General features: G+C 33.0%; 1 protein-coding gene and 2 pseudogenes across 2 annotated transcripts; 1 reads left to right on the forward strand and 2 right to left on the reverse strand.

The window, feature by feature from the left end:
• Positions 1-492: 492 nt before the first annotated feature.
• LOC147948551 (uncharacterized) lies at positions 493-9,793 on the forward strand (annotated as a pseudogene). Its single transcript, XR_015567116.1, has 4 exons — positions 493-534; positions 1,472-1,495; positions 1,571-1,901; positions 8,932-9,793. The product of XR_015567116.1 is annotated as an uncharacterized LOC147948551 (transcript).
• LOC104719470 (nucleoside diphosphate kinase III, chloroplastic/mitochondrial) lies at positions 9,596-12,592 on the reverse strand. Its single transcript, XM_010437410.3, has 8 exons — positions 12,516-12,592; positions 11,144-11,382; positions 10,716-10,856; positions 10,588-10,625; positions 10,447-10,497; positions 10,173-10,340; positions 9,990-10,102; positions 9,596-9,902 (listed from the first exon to the last, which is right to left on the reverse strand). Exons 2-8 carry the CDS (start codon positions 11,223-11,225, stop codon positions 9,779-9,781), a joined length of 717 nt encoding a protein of 238 aa, XP_010435712.1. The 5' UTR covers positions 11,226-11,382; positions 12,516-12,592; the 3' UTR covers positions 9,596-9,778.
• Positions 12,593-12,696: 104 nt separating this feature from the next.
• On the reverse strand, positions 12,697-13,570 carry LOC147948552 (putative protein S-acyltransferase 2 pseudogene; annotated as a pseudogene).
• Between the last annotated feature and the right edge of the window lie 36 nt (positions 13,571-13,606).

Raw genomic sequence — 13,606 nt, forward strand, 5'->3', positions numbered from 1 at the left:
GGGTTAAACATAGACCCAATGCCTACTGAACAGTTTGAACTTGAAGAGGAACACAAAAAGTTCTTCCGACTTTTGAAAGTGCCTGGTGGGGCAGGTCCAACGCTACTTGAACTCAGAGAAGCATTAAAAGTGTGCCGGGGATGGGTTAACCTTGATCATCGTAAATGGTTGGGGCTGTTGCTTCTTCAACACATTGGACTTTATGGTTTGCATCATAACTCTAGAATTCCATATGAAAGTGCCAAAAGAGTTTTTGATGATGAAGCAATGAAGACGTATCCGTGGGGTCGGTCAACATTTGAAGCTCTTGTTGATTCCATAAAGATGCTGAACCCTACGGGAAAGTCGTACACCCTCAGTGGGTTTACACCCGTGTTACAGGCTTGGGCGTATGAGTCCATCAAATGCTTTGGAGAACGGTTTGGGAATGCATCAGCTAATGATGGTGGCATACCAATGCTTCAATGGGGTGGAAACCGTACACGTTCTACGATGGTATCGGTAATTGCTAAAGAGATCAAAGTGCTTGGTGAGGTAAGGTTTATATCTGGTTGAGTGATTGTTTAGTAATGGCTTCGCTATGATTTAGTTATGACTGATTTATTGTTTAGTAACGGCTGAGTTATGGTTTAGTGTTGGCTGAGTTATTGTTTAGTGTTGGCTGAGTTATTATTCCCTGATGGGTCTCATATTCTCTTATGTTACAGCTGCGTGTGACTAAAATGGTTATGAAGGATGATGTACGGGAGCTATTTCATACGTGGCCAGATCAAAAAGACGACCCAGCAGTTGATCGCCTTATCCAAGACATACATGAGGATAAGTTTGTTAAAGGTTTTTGGGATGTTGATTCTGACTCTCCTCCCGCAAAGAAGCAGAAAGTCAAGAAGGTGGTAGTTTCCAACAGTCAGGGTGGTGGATCTGGTGAAGGAGCTGAATAGAAGGTGGTAGTTTCCAACAGTCAGGGTGGTGGATTTGGTGAAGGAGCTGAACAGAAGGTGGTAGTTTGCAACAGTCAGGGTGGTGGACCGGTTGGAACTCTCATTGAGTTGGTGTCTAATTTAACCTCAAGGTTTGACACCTTGGAAAAAAACATTGGAGATAGAATAGAAGAGAGGATGAATGAAAGGTTTGAAACCAGGTTTCGTTCTGTTGAGAGTGATCTCAAGCAGATGAAACAGCACGTGCTTTCCTTGGGTGTTGGGCAAACTGGCCAAAACAATGTTGAAGACCTTGGGGATGAACTGTTTTCACAAAACACTTGTAAAAATTTCAAAATAAGGAACCTTATTGATGAACTGTTGTCACCAAAAAGTCCACCAGTACTAGCAGTTCCAGGAAAAATGCACCAAAACTACTCTGTCAACAGTCCTCCGGTATTGTCTGAATTATGTTAATCTTATGGCTGAGTTTCCAGATTGTTTAGGTTGAGTTATCATTATCTTTAATTGTCTTCGCTTATGTTATACAGGTAGTTGGCAGTGGTTTGGCTGGGGTCAGTAGGAATCTGAATAAAGAGTTTGATAAAGATGAGTTTGATAAAGATCATCTTCTTAATTTCATTGAGAAGTCTCCAGCTGCTACGAAACCAATTCAACGGACTAACACGAGGAAAAATGCCAATGATGGAAAGAAGGACGAAGAATTAAATGCAAAGAAGGCCAAAGTTGAGGTGGCGGCTGCGAAGAAGGTCAAAGAGTTTGCGGAAAAGAAGGCAGAAGATGAGGCGGTAGCTGCAAAGAAGGTCAAAGAGTTGGCGGAAGAGAAGGATGGAAATAATCCGCCAAAGAAAAGAGTTAGAAAGACTACTAAGCCTAATCAAATCAATCAATTGGGATCTGATTTGAATGAGGGAGTATCCAAAGCTGGTGCAAACGCTGGTGCCGACGCTGCTGACAGCAGTATATGTGATATGACAGCCAAGATTATGGCTGAATACAATATCCTTGAACCTGAATCTGAGGATGATGAGGAGGAAAAGATTAGGCTTGATAGAATCAAAGCTTTAAGGCTGGAGAATGTTAAGCTGTCCCCGGATGGAAGTTCATTGAATAAACTACAAGCTACACAAGAGAGGACTTTTCCTTATATTGGGGACAACGGACTGACGTGCATGAGGAAGAACTGTTCACCTGGACCTGGAATATATGATCCTCTGGCACCTGTTGATCCGGTCAAGTTGCAGAAACTTTTGGAGTACCTAAAGAAAGCCGAGTATGACCCTTTAGACCCTTGTTAATCACATCTTGTTAAAATTATATTAACCTGTTCTTATTTTTTTCTTAGGGATACACCATTAGGCAAGTCAACATCAAATATTGAATTCTATAGGACTCTCATCACCGAAAGAAATAACTGGCCGTCTGGTACATTTGGGTGGCTGTTTGATAAAGTAAGTTTAACTTGATGTCTGAGTTATTATGTTTACGGCTGAGATATTATAAGTGATGGCTGAGTTATTATGTTTACGGCTGAGATATAATACATATTGACAGTAGGTGGCAGTGGTATGATTTGTTATTGTTTACGACTGACTTATATTACATTATGGCAGAGTTGTTGTTTACTAATCAGTTTTCTGTTTTACAGCACTTGGGCGCGTTTATGAGACTCCTCAGTATTAGGTACAAACGAGATCCCTTCCCATTCCACAACAAACGCATTGGGTTTATAGACCCGTGGTTCACTAGATCGATGATTGGTGATTATACGATGTTCAATATGAAACCCAAGTTTTTTAAAATGACTGGCAATAGTTATGAAGAATTAGTTAAAGGTTTGTTACCACTAGATGAACCGACTAATTTGAAGTGGATAGAAGATGTGGATCACCTGTATATTTGTCCACAAACTGGAGGCAATCACTGGGTGGCGCTGCACGTGGATCTAAAGAGAAGGCATATTGATTGCTATGATAGCATCGTGGGACAAGTAACCGAAAAGAGTGAGCTTAAAATGCTGAATGATTGTAGGGCGTTTACACGGATGATTCCAGCAATGATGAACGCGAACGTTCCTCACAAAATTCGTACACCTACTGCCAGTCAGTTCGGTTTCAGGAGGAAGAGTGCCTCCAAGGTCCCTCAAAACGTACAGGTTGGTGACTGTGGCGTGTACGCTTTAAAGTTTATTGAATGTCTAGCGCTTGGTGTGTCTTTCGATGGAATCAGTGATCAAAATATCCAGGCTATACGGGTTAAAATGGCTGCAGAAATCTACAATGAGGCACCTGGTTTTTTTGATCCAGATTAAATAATGCATTATGTCCTTCCTTCGTTTCGTTTGTTATCTCGTTGTACTTGGATTTGTAAAACTTTGATTTGTCTATTTTCAAAATTATGGCTGGTTTACGGTTAAGTTACGGCTGATTTACATACTTCACACGGCTGACTTATGAAATATTTGTAAATTAAAATTATTATAACTCAAAATTAAAATATAGAATGAAAAAGGAATATGACAATCACTATAAGCAATGAAAAGTAATAATTATAGACAAAGATTGATTTTTACACATTCTGATCAAAATGTGTAAAACATTCAAAACATGACATTTAGGGGTTAGGGTTAGTGTTAGGGTTAGAGGTGTATGTTTCATATTTCCAATTTTGAAATTATTTTTCGGTTATTTCCGGTTATGTGTCGGTTAGATGAATATATAACCATAAATAACCAAACGTTTCAAAATTAGGTCGATTAACTTAATATAACCGATAGCAAGCCGAATATAACCGTAACTAACCGAAAATAATGTAAAAATAGTTTCCGGTTTGGTTCGGTTGGTCGGTTATTTATTCATTCTAATTTGGGGTTGGCTGAGTTATGGTAAAGTTATTGCTGAGTTATCGTTTACGGTATATTAATTTATTATATACCTTCTCGAGAAGACAAAGTGTTGTTGGAGAGACACAAACAATAATTATGTTTACTGTTAAGAACCACACGCGTAATAAGTAAGATTTTAGCGATTTTTTATTTAAAAAGAATTTAAAATTTGAATTTGAATTAAAAAAAAAAAAATTTAATAAAAGTATTTCTCAAACATTTGACTGATACGGCTGAGTTGTCGACATAAACGGCTGACTTATGAAATATTTGTAAATTATAATTATTATAACTCAAAATTAAAATATAGAATGAAAAAAGGAATATTACAATCACTATAAGCAATGAAAAGTAATAATTATATACAAAGATTGATTTTTACACATTCTCACCAAGGATGTGTAAAACATACAACACATGACGTTTAGGGGTTAGGGTTAGGGTTAGGGTTAGATATGTATGTTTCATATTTCCAATATTATGGGTTTTAATATAACAGTTTGGTTTTTGTTTTATTGTGTTTGGTTTAAGGTGGTAATTTGGATATACTAATATGATAACCATTTTTCAAATTTTTAAAAAAATTCTGAAATTACTTTTCGGTTATTTCCGGTTATGTGTCGGTTAGACGACTATATAACCATAAATAACCCAAATGTTATCCAAATTAGGCCGATTAACTTAATATAACCGATAGCAAGCCGAATATAACCGTAACTAACCGAAAATAATGTAAAAATAGTTTCCGGTTTGGTTCGGTTGGTCGGTTATTTATTCATTCTAATTTGGGGTTGGCTGAGTTATGGTAAAGTTATTGCTGAGTTATCGTTTACGGTATATTAATTTATTATATACCTTCTCGAGAAGACAAAAAGTGTTGTTGGAGAGACACAAACAATAATTATGTTTACTGTTAAGAACCACACGCGTAATAAGTAAGATTTAGCGATTTTTTATTTAAAAAGAATTTAAAATTTGAATTTGAATTAAAAAAAATTTTTTTTAATAAAAGTATTTCTCAAACATTTGACTGATACGGCTGAGTTGTCGACATAAACGGCTAACTTATGAAATATTTGTAAATTATAATTATTATAACTCAAAATTAAAATATAGAATGAAAAAAGGAATATTACAATCACTATAAACAATGAAAAGTAATAATTATAGACAAAGATTGATTTTTACACATTCTCACCAAGGATGTGTAAAACATACAACACATGACGTTTAGGGGTTAGGGTTAGGGTTAGGGTTAGGGTTAGATATGTATGTTTCATATTTCCAATATTATGGGTTTTAATATAACAGTTTGGTTTTGGTTATATTGTGTTTGGTTTAAGGTGGTAATTTGGATATACTAATATGATAACCATTTTTCAAATTTTTAAAAAAATTCTGAAATTACTTTTCGGTTATTTCCGGTTATGTGTCGGTTAGACGACTATATAACCATAAATAACCCAAATGTTATCCAAATTAGGTCGATTAACTTAATATAACCGATAGCAAGCCGAATATAACCGTAATTAACCGAAAATAATGGAAAAATTAGTTTCCGGTTTGGATCGGTTTGGTCGGTTATATAGTCATTCTAAATTGGGGTTGGCTGAGTTATGGTAACGTTATGGCTGAGTTATCGTTTAGGGTCTTCTCAATAATATGAAGATATGAAAACGTATTCTTCTTTCTTTCTTGGGTCTTTTGTTCTGTCAGATTACTAATAAGTATTAAAACATCTCTCGATATTACAAAAAATGTTGTTAGGGAAGCGTGAAAAATCACTAATTCTGTGCCTGCTCAAATCCACACGCATAATAAATTCATAAAGTGAGCTTTTTATCACAAGATATTATTGCAAATAATTAAATAATTATTATTCGAATTTCGAATTTTATTTTTCTTAAAGTATTAAAACGTCTCTCGATATTATTAAAACGTTTCACGCATTTTTATTTTTTGTAAAAGTATTTGTCCGACAATTTAAATTAAAATTATTATAACTCAAATCTAAATTTAAAATAATTATTCAAAGTGTTACGGTAAAGTGATGTCTGAGTTATTCTATAATGTGGTTGACTTATTGAACTTTATGGTTGAGTTATGATTCTGTGATGGCTGAGATATCGTAATAACGACTGATTCCCTTCCCTTATATTAATATGAAAGTACTAACAAAACGAAATAAAAAAATAAAAAAACACAAAATCATAGTTCGTAGTTCATAGTTCATTAGTTCATGTAGAAGACGACACAAAAGTACAATGAGTAAGAAACCGAAACGATACAATAAATTAAGAGAATTTAAAGGAAAAACAATAGGTTAACTTTTGGAAAAACGAAAGGTCACGTCGACTATTAGGTTAACTTATGGTTTCCCGCCAAAATATTGCTTTACAGCTGAGTTATATTTTTACGGATTCATGTTATGGCTGAGTTATAGTTATCAAAAGACAGGTCGCGTCTATTATTAGGTTAACTTACGGTTTCCCGCCAAAATATCGCTTAACGGCTGAGTTATAGTTTTTTACGGGAAAACGAAAGGTCTTGTATATTCATGTGATGGCTGAGTTATAGTAAGTGATGGCTGAAATATATATATATATATATATATATATATATATATATATAACTTGACGGCTGAGTTATCACTAGGATTATTAGTCTATTACATGAATAGCTTATGGTTTCCCACCAAAATACGATACAATGAATTAAGAGAATATAAAGGAAAATATATATATATATATATATAATACTTTCTAAACTAAAATATAGAATCAAACTCTAACAACACATATGAGATATAACAACATTTGATATTGGTGGGATAGGAGGAGAGAATGATTACTTATAAGATAATAATCCAAATTAGATAAAAGAGATAAATCTTTTAAAGTAAGAACAATGTAAAATATATATCATGTAGTCTCTAAAATTAAAATTTAGCATTAACAATTTACAACGATATTTCATTTGTCTTTTACAACCCATACAACAAAAATAAGAAATCAAAAATAATAAAAAAAAACGAAAAATGATTTGAGGTATTGTAGAAGAGAATGAGAAAATGTGAAAAAGGAGATAGTAAAAGAATGTCAATATGAGAGAATGATAGATTGAGAGAATGCTTATTTATATGATAAGAAATGATGAAAGTTACATTTAGAACTATGGAGTTATAATAATAATTTATTGTGTTTGAATAAAATTGAGTGGTAGAATATGATTAATGCATAATTTATTTTATTTTCAGTTATAATTTTATTTTAATGTGTGAGTTAAATGTATTGTGTTTATTGGGTCTTAAATATTGTTTAAAGCAATTAGAAAGCAAATAAAAAAATAAATAAAAATTAGAAAATATTAAATGAAAATCAACCAATAAGGAGAGACAAAAAGCTTACTTTTATATACATGATATATTGCTTTAAACTTTGAAATGAGAAATATATTATAAACAATAATTTTGCATGAGAAATATATTAATTTCGCCAACCAAAATATGAATATAAGTTTACCCAACCAAAACAAATAAAAAATGTTAAAATTTAACCAAAAATATTTTCTCTTGAAAGATAAATAAGTTAGTAGGAGGAATGAATTAATGTACAATTATTGGATAGGAGTTACATTTGAGTTAAATGGAGTTACATGTCTTTAATTATAAATAAATATTTTAATTTTTTATAACCTAAAATAAAAGGAATACCAAGTGGCTGAATCAAAATTCACATGATTTGGTTGTTTGTTGATATAAACTCAACACTTACACATAATACTTCAATATAAAAAAAAATATTACTTTTTAAGTGACACACTAAATTAGTTTTCTTATAAAATTATATGAATTCTTCAATCTCAATAATTTTTAAAATCCCAAGGATAACTTATATTTTTTTAGTTTTCACTCATCAATTTATCTTATAGTGCTAGATTTCATACTAATGGTTTCATCTTTAGAGAATTTAGTGAAATGATATTTTTAAAATGATATTTTATTTTTATATTTAAGTTCCAGTTGAATATGTTTTTGTTTTTTGGATCATTTTTTATCTTGATTAAAAGACACAAAAAACCAATTGTTTAATTATGTTCTTTTTGTTTTCAAAAACCTCAAATCATAAAAAAAATATATATTATATTGATCTCTGCAGATTTATCAATTGGATCACAAAACAAAATAGTCTTTATAAATGGATAAATGGATAATTATATTGATCTTTATAAATTATTAAAAAATGATACATGAATATGTGAGATAACCAGAGACATAATAGATAATTACATATGGATCATTTCAACTTTATGATCTTATTATGTGGTGAATATTGTAAGGAAGTATGAAAATAATGACTTATAAGATGTTAATATAAAATAGAAGCTTTTACAATGATATTTGATTTGATTTTTTATAACCCATACAACAACAATAACAAAAAAATACAAAACAAAACAAAACAAAACAAAAAAAGAGATTTGAGAGTAGTGGAAGAAGATGAGAGAATGAAATAGTGATAGACTAAGAGAATAAGATAATGAGTATTTATAGGAAGAAAAATGATGAAAAATTATATTTAGAAAAATGAGAGCTACAATTCTAATTTATTGTTTTTTAATACAATTGATTAATACAACTTAGTGGAAAAATAAAGTTAATGCATAATTTATAGGGAGAAGCTATAAAGATTTCAGTTTTATATTATGTGAGTTAAATGTGAAAATTAATTGTTTTTAATTTGTGTTTTAATATAATTTTTTTTTTGTTAAAATTGCATTGCCAAGTGGACCAATAAGGAGAGACTGGAATTCTACTTTTATATATATGATTGGAAACCCGATCCGCTTGAAGGAACCGGCAAAATATCCAAATCGATCCCGATTTCTATATCTAAACCGAACCGAGAACTGAATGGCTATTGAAATTAATAAGTGGTCGTCGTATAGACTCTACTTGACCTGAGATAAGAATTATCAAAGTCTTTGTGTTTAATTTAGTACGCAAAACGCAAGTTTGTGTTTGCTCTATGACCAAAAAACACAGTGGAGGCAGCACAAGTTTGGATGACTAGTGAAGCTGTGTCGACTGTTGTGGTTGTTATATAGTAGAGTATCAGATCACAGATGTGGTAGCTCAAGATGCAAATATCTATGAACGATTGAAGAAGGTGGCTCAAGTTGGAGATATAGAAAGACTCTACGAGTTGATAGCAGAAGATGCAAACATTCTAGATCACTTTGATGAAGTGTCTTTTTCTGAATTCTGAGACACCACTACACATTGCAGCTGAGCTGATAAAGGGCAAACTCATTTTGCCATGGAACTAATGACCCTTAAACCGTCGCTTGCTTTGAAGCTAAACGTGTCAGGTTTTTTAGCCTTACAAAAACAACCACCTTCGAATGGTGAGAGGGTTCGTGGCAATCGACAGCAGCTTACTTAGCATCAAAGGAAGAGGAAGGATTACTCACTCCTTTGCATCACGTGGCTCAAATAGGTGATGCTGAACTGTTTAGTTAGTTCTGTTTTGCTTGTCCTTCTTCTATAAACGTTTTGACGATCAACTGTGAGCCAGCTATGCACATTGCTGTGAAGAAACATTAAGTTTTGACGTTTAAGGTTCTATTGGGATGGATTAAAGCGAGTAAACAGGAAAGAAGTCTTGGACTTAGAAGGATGAAGATAATAACACAGTCTTCCATATTGCTGCATCGATAAATCAGACTGAGGTCTTCTACAAAATTTAAAAGCCAACAGAACAAACAAGAATTTTCAAAAAGTAATCATCCCATACTTATTGCTTATGCTCTTGATTACTGAGTTCATCGGGGAAAATCAAAACCCGTAATGTGTTTGTATCCGTAACAACTGTTTCTTGTTTTTATTGTATGGGTAAGATAAGAAAAAAAAAAACAATGTTCTCTGGTTTCAAAGACGAGAGATAGTGGGACTTTAGTTTTCGCCATAGAGCCACTTCTCAGAATTGTTGGTGTAAGAAACAAGTTCTTGAGGCTTAAACCACAGACTGATCTCATCCTTTGCTGTCTCTGGTCCATCACTTCCATGGATTATGTTCCTGCAATTTTCACATTTTCAGTTACCAAATCTTTTTAAAACGTCCTAATGCGAATTGATGATTTAAAGAGGAGAAGAGAGAACAAACCTGCCAACAGTAACTGCAAGATCTCCTCTGATAGTTCCAGGCTCAGATTTCTGAGGATCGGTGGCTCCAATCAGTTTACGTCCGTATCTGATCACTCCTTCTCCTTCCCAGACCTTAAAAACAAGACATGTTAGTCTAAACTCAAACTCCAAAAGATGAATAGAGAGTTTCTCTTATCTTTACCATGGCAATAACAGGTCCAGAGCTAAGGAAGTCACACAAGCCATTGAAGAAAGGTCTTTCCTTAAGGTCATGGTAATGCTTTTGTGCAAAATCTTTAGAAGGAACAACAACTTTGATACCAACAAGCTTGAATCCCTTGCGTTCGAATCGAGAAACGATCTCTGATATCTGTTGATTCATGAGACAGGAAGGATTCAGACACATATGAATAAGAAACTATAACAACTCAGACCAATCAAGACTAAGCAAAAACCAATCGTTACTGTTTCATTACCAGTCCTCTTTGCACTCCATCAGGCTTGATAGCAATAAAGGTCCGTTCCATCTGATTTAAACAGAACAGTTCAGCAACAAATCACATAATGACTATGAATAGAAATCAAGAAATACTAAAAAAATGGTTTCTTCTTTTTACCTCAGCAGCAAGAACCTCTTGATCTTGTAGCATGTAGGCTGTAAAACAAAAAAAAAAAACAATATAGTGGTCACGAATTGAAGTCTAAACTCATCCTATTCTACACAGATTTTGGGTGTTATCTAAACCTGCAGCAGGAAGAGCTAAGAGTCCAGTGATCCAACTCTTTGAGGCAACACCAGAACCTGATGCTCTTGCAAAGTTAGATGCATACAGAGGAATCTTTCCTGATGCGGAAACAGCTGCTGCAGCACCAATAGCTCGTCCTTCTATTAAAAAAATCAAGATCAAGAAAACAAAAATCAGATCTTACCGCAAACTTAGGTACCAGATCCCAAATTCAGAATAACACTACAAAGAAACGAATCCATCAGATCATATAAACACTAGATCGATCTCACCAAATTTGAATCCATAGTTAAAACGAATCAAATCAACCGATCGAGGAATCTAAAGCATCTATATAGAGATGTTCCAACACATGAATTCAAGAAGTTATCTCAAAACGTTTCAAGAAAAGAATCAAAAACAGAGTGAAGATATAATTAAAACGTACCGGAGAAGAAACGAGCATTCTTAGCTGAAGAAAGAAGAGACCTAGCTGCTTTGGAAGCAGATCTGCAGATTTGGGAGCTCATTCTTTTTTTTTTTTGTTGGTTTTGGGCAGAGAGAGAGAAGTGAGAGTGATGAAGTGAAACTGAAGCCTTGGAAAAAATGTAGGTGTGAAGATGATGATGAGGTTTGTTGGGTCGGGTTTTTTTAATAGCCTGCGTTGTTCGGGTCGGGTTTAAAACCCTACCCAAATCAAAAGTAGGCACAGACAATTTAATCACGTGTTTGTACTTATGTGAGAGACTTGTCAAAAATCAAGTTTATGTAATAAAACTACACCAATTCTAGACCATACTAGCATATTAATTAACATCTTTTAACATGTTTTTTAAAATGATTCTCTGTTTTTATAATGTTAAAATGGTCAAATACAAAGATTAGATGGAAGATAAAGAGCAAATCATAACAATATTATAACATACTAGGTTAATACCCGCGCTACGCAGCGGGGTTGTTTTTAATTATTTTTTAAAATATTTTTATTATTTATGTTTTTGAAAAAAAATTTGCATGTTGTTTGTAATAAAAAAAATCATGAGTAAACATAGTTTTTGATGGTGTTTATTGATAATGTTTTAGTTTTTAATGGTTTAGCCAATGAAATAATGAAGAGAGGTAAGAATTTGTGTCCCTTGGATTCACTCGGATCCTACGGTTTGAAAATACGCCACATCAGCTATTTGAATTATCTCTTCTTATTGGCTCTCGTTTTATGTATATTTTTATCCCATTTTAATCTCTTTTTTAATTTAAAATGATTTAAAATACTATTATCAAATGGAAATGTGTTATAATAATGAGAATATGATCATAATATTTTTTTAACATAGATTTCAATTTATTAGTAATTTTTTACAAATAAAACCATAAAACACAAGGTAAACTATTAATGAAAAAAGGCTTACAACTAAACAATTTTTATAATTAATTTGTATATTTGTAATATTATATTTATTCCTATTGTATGTTATTATAATTACAAAATAACTTTTTGTTTTATTTTATTTTGTTAATTTCTAAATAATAAAATGTGTCTTAATATTGAAGATTAAACCCTAAAACCTATACCCTAAACCATTAAATTTTGAAACACATTTAACTATTTTTCAAATAACAAAGTAATATACAAAAAAAAACATTTAAAACTTTTTACTTAAATTTTATCTACGAATTATGAACATATGAAGCATTTATATATATATATATATATATGATAATACATTAGTTTATTCCATTGTTACTTCTATTTTTTTTTTATATATGTCAACTGATAATACAAATTTTCAGGAACTTAATCATTACTTTATTCAACATACCTCTTCGAATTGCAGACGAACTTGTTGATAAAATGAGGAAGAGAACACACAAAACAAGGCACAAGGTTTGCTTCATGCGGCTGAGAGAGAAAGAGAAACTAAGAAGTTTGTGACAGACATATACCGAATATATATACACCGATTCGATCTGAGATTCCTTTTTTTTTAAATATATTTTTTCTTATTTTGGTAGAGTATAGTTTACACAAGTAATCAAGCATTTTTCACACGCGCAAAGATTCTGCAAAAGATCTATGTTCTGTGATCCATGGTTTCTTTTTTTGTGAGATCTCACATCAACACTCAATTTTCTTGTTAAATATGCGGGCTCTTGAATCCCTGGGATGGGAAACACGGTGTTGGTCTCAATTGTTCCTTCACCTAGACCTTTCTTTTTGTTAGTTTGTTCGATGTTTCTATTGTCATACCTCAATGTCTGGAGGAGCAAACCGCCCTTGCTGTTTTTGCAACCGCCAATTTCCATTTCCATATCATATTTATCTCCTCGAGGTCCAAAAGTTTGGTCTAGCTCAGATGCAATGGATCCAACATCTATGTCAGTTTCCTCTGGAGCCCAGTCTCTGAAGTTGATCATAGGAGGTGGGATTCTGGCAAAGAACAACTCATACAGGTTTTTGAAGAGACCCTTTCCGTAAGGGTTTCTTTCTTGTCATATCGGTATGAAATTCTCATAAGTTGTCTGCAAAATAGTAATAAAAGAGTCAAAATTACAAGCAAACTAAACAAACAAATTTGCAAAAACAGATCACCAAACAGAGCAGCAAGAGTAAGGTTAAGGATCTTGCCTGATTAGTGCAGATGAGGTAGAGGTGGAATACAGTGAGTCCGCCGACAAACCAAACAACGACGAAGCAGTAGAGGATAAGAACAACAAAGACGAAGTCGTTTGCGATGACCGCTAACAACATCTTGCCGTGTAACTCAAGCATACTGATCCAAGAGAAGACAAAGACGTACAAGCAGAGGAGTGTTGAAGTTGATATGAAACAGACAAAGACGTACAAGCAGATCTGCCGTGAAATCGTAATCTCCATCTTCGAAACCAATCAATTTGCAGTCGAGAAACTCCG

This window comes from Camelina sativa, chromosome 2, assembly GCF_030686135.1.
Source record: "Camelina sativa cultivar CO46 ecotype springtype chromosome 2, ASM3068613v1".
Taxonomy (NCBI): domain Eukaryota; kingdom Viridiplantae; phylum Streptophyta; class Magnoliopsida; order Brassicales; family Brassicaceae; genus Camelina; species Camelina sativa.

Excerpts from the sequence above, each read along its gene's own strand:
- LOC104719470 (XM_010437410.3), bottom strand. The coding sequence starts at position 11,225 with ATGAGCTCCCAAATCTGCAGATCTGCTTCCAAAGCAGCTAGGTCTCTT. Across the intron at positions 10,857-11,143 it reads GAATGCTCGTTTCTTCTCCG|AAGGACGAGCTATTGGTGCT; the intron begins GTACGTTTTAAT and ends TTTTTTTAATAG. Across the intron at positions 10,498-10,587 it reads AAGAGGTTCTTGCTGCTGAG|ATGGAACGGACCTTTATTGC; the intron begins GTAAAAAGAAGA and ends TGTTTAAATCAG.